Raw genomic sequence first — 5,200 nt, 5'->3', positions numbered from 1 at the left:
CCCCTCCTTCGTCCTCCCTGCTCGGGGAGCCTCTCTGGCTTTTCCCGTGGGAGCTTGTCCAGGGCCAAACCCTGAGGAAGCGCTTTCCCTGCATGTCTGTGCTTACGGGTGATGTCTGCTGTGTTGTGCTCAGGGCTCACAGGACTCTGAGCGTGCCCCGTTGGGTCCTCTGCTTGTGGAGCTGCTGGGGATGGCACTATTCCCGGTGGGATGGGCCTGATCCCGCACAAAACCAGCTGGAAAACCCTGCCCGAGGGCATACCAACCTGCCCTGGGGAGATGTTTGGCTGGAGGCAAGTGGCTGAGACCCAGTGTGGCAAGGGAGGACAGTCAGAGCGACCCAGCTGGGCGCCAGGGAGCCCTGTGCTGGTGGCTGGTGATGCCTTTTCCTCCTAAATGCAGTCCCAGAGGCTCCTGACGTGCTGCTGCCTGGGAAAGGCATCGCTGTGCTTTGCATGCACGAGTGTCTGCCCCATGTCTGACCTGTCCCTGCATGTTTCCATGCCCAACCCATGCACCAAGACACTCTTAAACCCTTCCGGGTCACAGCAGAGTGACATTTCCCTTGGGGAATCATTTACGTCAACTTCTATTTAAGTGATGCAAACAATCGGACAAAAGGAGAAGCTTTTACACCCCCAAACTCCTGCTCCTGCCTCCCCACGGGTCTTTGTTCACGGGGGCATGCAGGGACAGGCCCCGGCCGAGGGCTGTGTGGTGCCGGTGCCTTAAACCCTTCCGGGTCACAGCAGAGTGACATTTCCCTTGGGGAATCATTTACGTCAACTTCTATTTAAGTGATGCAAACAATCGGACAAAAGGAGAAGCTTTTACACCCCCAAACTCCTGCTCCTGCCTCCCCACGGGTCTTTGTTCACGGGGGCATGCAGGGACAGGCCCCGGCCGAGGGCTGTGTGGTGCCGGTGCCCCGGGCGCTGCCTGCGCTGCGGAGCCCGTTCCTATCCCGGGAACAGGGTTCGTGAGGTTTTCCTTGTGAGTGTCCAGCGCTGTGCACAGGGACATGGGTTAGCGGTGGACGTGGCAGTGCTGGCATAAAGGTTGGACTTGGTGATCTTAAAGGGCTTTTCCAGCCTGGGTGATTCTATGATTCTGGGAGGGTTGGCGCGTCCTCGGCAGTGTCAGCCGCAGTGCAGGAGGTGGGCAGGGTTCATCTTGGGCTGGAATTGGAGCTTTCCTGGATTTCTGTCATTTGGGGGATGCTGGAATGATGGTGCTGAGCTTGGTCCTTTCTTGGCTGAATCCAGCATGGCCATCTGAGAACAGCATTCCTGAAGGCAGGAGCTGAGTGGCTGAAGTCCTTGTCCCCAATGGGGATGTGTGGTGTCCCAAGGAGGGGACCAGTCATGTCCTCCCCAGCAGGATCCATCCTCCTGGAAGGCACCAGCGCCAACACACTGCATTTTGCAGGAATGGGATGGTTTGGGTGAGATGCTGGAGGACTCCCCTGACTGGGGAGGGAGGTACCAGGCTCAGCAATGCCCTGGCTGCCCTCCGTGGTGTCCAGCTCTCCTTTGCCAGGTCTCATTAGCCACAAGCACTCTTGAACCTGCTTGAAATACTAATGGCTGTTAATGGGGCAGGGCGGGCGCTGGGCTCATCTGTGCCTGGCAATGCATGGGAAGAGCTGGGTGCTGCTGCAGGAGCATCTCCTGGGTGCCTCTTCCTGGCCTGGTGGCACCTGGATTTGAGGGAAAAGGGGACTCGAAAAGGAGGTTGGGATGTAGCCCAGCTCCTTGCGATCTTACCAATCAACACTGTGAAGAGCTGTCTTTGTAGAGGGATCCCCACTGGCAAAGACATCTGGAGATCTCTGGTCCAACCTCCCCCAATTAACTTTGAGGCTAAATCAGGCTGCACACAGGGCCTCAGATGGGTGAGATCTGAAGGTCTCCAAAGATGGAGAGCCCACCACCTCTCAGGGCCTGTGTGTGTCCACCTTCCTTTATACCCAAATAGGATTTCTCCCTTTGCAGCTCCTTGCCTCATTCTTCTGCCATGCATCTCTATCTCTCTCTTAACCACCTGTGTCCCATTGGAGCCATGAGTAGCTCCTTCAGCTTCAAACTCTTCTCCATTTGGCCAGATGACATTGGCAAGTGTGTGTGTTTATGGAAGTGGAGCCATCAAAACCCTTGGCATAGTGACAGTGGCTTTGCAGGGTGCAAAAAGTGTTTGCCTTGCTTTGGCTTGCTCCAGATGCAGCCCAGCTGAGCAGTGCTTCCTCTGCCTCCAATACAGGAAGGAAGAAAACCTCTTTGTGTTTGTCCAGGTATGAATTCAAATTGCCTTGAAAAAAATCTCAAATTGCCCCTAAAACTTCAGCCCAAAATTGCAAATCAATTGGGGGAAATCAAAATTGACCCCTGGGGAAATGAGAAGCTCCTGAGTGTACTCTTGTTGTAAGTTTGGAGTCTAAAAAAACGAGGTTGATGGTTGTAAATGCACTTGTGGAGGGACTGAGTGTTTGGAGCTGCTTGGTGTGGTCTGGTGGGCTTTGTAACTGTGGTTGATGGTAACCTGGACTATCTCCCGTGTGGTGAAGCTGTGACCTTTTGTCATGGGCAGTTGTCTTTTGGCTGGTCAGGACCTGATGGGTATGATCTAAGTGGCCAGGAAGGATCATAGTCCTGCTGCTGCCTGCCCCTTGGGTGCTCCACTGGGTTCTCCAGCTTCCCCATCCCTCTGGCCATGGGTGCTTCCTCCTGGGTGCCTCCAGCGCTCCCATCCCCAGGGGTTGCATTGCGGAGCCCTCACTCACCTCAAGGAGGAGAACAAATGTTTTTCCACTAAAAAAGGGGCATTTTAAAGGTTTTTCTCCTTAGAATCCCTTATGTGGAAGGGGACCTCTGGAGCTCACCGGGTCCAGCCTCTGCTCAGAGTCGGGCTTTCATTAGCCTCAGTGTGAGAGAGTTTTTCTTGTTTTTCCTTCCATAAATCCAGGGGGATAAAGAACATGGGCACAAGGTGCTTTTCCTGCTTCTCAAGCCATGTATCCCCAGAGCCTGGGATGGGATCATCACACTCCCTGTCCTCTTGCTGGTTTGCCTTGCGTGGTGATTTTGCATTAATTCCAAAGGCCCTGTGCCTATTCTGGAGCACAAGATTTCCCTCAAACAAGGGGAGGTTGGAGCATCCTCCTTCCCTTTCCTGAGTACAAGTGGATTTGAGGAGTGGGTTTTAAAAGCCCAATGTAGATTGCAACAGGCAATGTGTAGATGTTAAAGAAATTGCCCAGCTACGCTGTAATGCAAAGAAAAAGGTGGTGATGGGGAGAGGGAGGTTTAAATGAACTTGAGTGGAGACAAATCACAAAAGCTCACACCAAGAGGGTGAAGTGACTTTCTGACATAAAAGGCAGAGCAAAACTAATTGGATATTTAATGCTCATAAGATGTCTTGGCACATCTCAAGGTATCAAGTGTGATTCCAATGTAAGTAGTTGTCGTCGTCTGCTTCAGCATCTGGTCCAGACAAACCTGTTTGTTCTCCCCTGTCCCGCTGCAGCCAGCCCTGGTCTGGCCTCGGGGATGTCACCCTGGATCCTGGGCTGCAGATGGGGGCTCATAGCATGGTTCTCCCTGGTCCTCTGAGCCAGGCATAGGGGCTGCTGCTGACTCCCTGCAGCATCCAGCTCCTGGCCATGGGACAGAGGGTTTGGGGAGGAAGAAAACCAACCTCAGCTAAAAGGGTTGTAGCAGAGACCAGATTTGTACCAAAACTGCGTGACTTGGGAGCCACATGCACCGAGTGCAGCGCTCGGGTCATTCCCATCCCTATGGCGGTGAATCCCTGAGGAATGCTTTTTCATGGCTCCCTGTCTGAGTTTGCCCAGCTCGTTGTGTATCCCTGGGGCTTAGTCTGTGCCTTTGGGATGGAAAAAGAGGAGTTGCAGCATCTCCGGCTGCTGGACGAGAGGGCTGGAGGCCGTGCAGCCGCCCAGGGCTTGGCAGGGTGCTGCTTTCCTGCAAGTGTGGGACATTTTGGCTCTGTGCAAGCAAAATAAGGGCAAAAACTTGTAACAGAGGAATGTGGGGTTTCCCCAGGCTGAAGGGAGCCAGTGGGGCTGCCCTTCCCTGCTCGCCTTCGCTCCCGGGCTGCACTTACTGATGGGAGGGACTCCAGGCATGTGTTTTGCCTCCCTTGGGAGGGATGGTTGGTTTGCTTGGAGATGATACTATTTTATTTGACTGCTGCTGCTGTCCCTGACTCCAGGCTACGCACATTCATATCCCGGGCTTCCCATGAGCATCCCAGTGCTAGAAGAGATTGCATCCTCCTCTCCTTATGGGCTGTTTGTGCTGCTGGGGTGGGGAGAGGCAGCAGGATGAGGCACAGCTCCCCGGACTCTGCTACAGCTGCTGATCTCATCTTTAGCTCATTAATTCTGCTCGGGAGCTGATGGAAAGCAGTTTGCAAAGATGCTTTTAATGGGCGAAAACTCATAAAGATGTTTTTGGGGCTGTGTTGTGCCAGGGCAGTGCTGTCTGCCATGGCGGTGATACCAGGGCTAGTGCCAGCATCCTGCATCCCCTCCTGAACCCCGCTTTGCCAGGGAGCTTTGTGTGAGCAGTGCAGCACAAAGGGATGTTGCCAGCACCGAGATGGGGGGAACCATGGGAAAACCTAATTTTTGTTAAAGAAAACCTTCTCTTTCTGCAGATTGGGAGCTTGGAGAATTACTACCACTTCCACCACAGCAAGACATTCAAGCGCTCGACGCTGAGCAGCCGGGGACCACACAGCTTCCTCCGCATGGACCCCAAGGTATGGGGTCGGGCAGCCTGGGGTCCCCCAGCCTCTGTGGGATGGGGGACCCTGCTTCCCATTGTCTTGGTGTGGGTCAAGGGTGAGCCCAAGCATCTTGTGGTGACATGTTCACTTGAACTGCCTGCCTGTGCATGCCTGGGGTGACTCACTGGGTATGGGGACATCCATCAGTGATGAAAATACTTGAAGTGATTAAACACTAACATCTGCCTGAAAGCCAGGAGGAAGAAAAGGGGCGGGGGGAAGCCTTCCAGGATAGAAGGCTATTGCATGCTCGGGGTGTTGATCCAGTTGCCACAACACTTGCTGCCTCAATGGTTGCTATGTGTGAAATCCTTGGCAATAGCTCTGCGTTGCTTTTTCCTAGAGCAAGCATCCGAAGGGATTTTCAGCACAGCTGAACTGACAAAAG

General features: G+C 53.8%; 1 protein-coding gene across 1 annotated transcript in view; it reads left to right on the top strand.

Annotated features, from left to right (window-relative positions):
- Positions 1–4,680: 4,680 nt before the first annotated feature.
- Positions 4,681–5,200, top strand: part of PCSK6 (proprotein convertase subtilisin/kexin type 6) — a gene marked incomplete at its 5' end in the record, with an annotated part of 28,323 nt that continues 27,803 nt past the window's right edge. The window contains one exon of the mRNA XM_010024901.1: positions 4,681–4,785. Within this exon, the coding sequence (XP_010023203.1) occupies positions 4,681–4,785 (105 nt within the window). The remainder of the gene's footprint in view (positions 4,786–5,200) is intronic.

The sequence above is a fragment of the Nestor notabilis genome, unplaced genomic scaffold (assembly GCF_000696875.1).
Source record: "Nestor notabilis isolate BGI_N333 unplaced genomic scaffold, ASM69687v1 scaffold13462, whole genome shotgun sequence".
Taxonomy (NCBI): domain Eukaryota; kingdom Metazoa; phylum Chordata; class Aves; order Psittaciformes; family Psittacidae; genus Nestor; species Nestor notabilis.
This window is presented reverse-complemented; position numbering and strand designations above follow the sequence as displayed.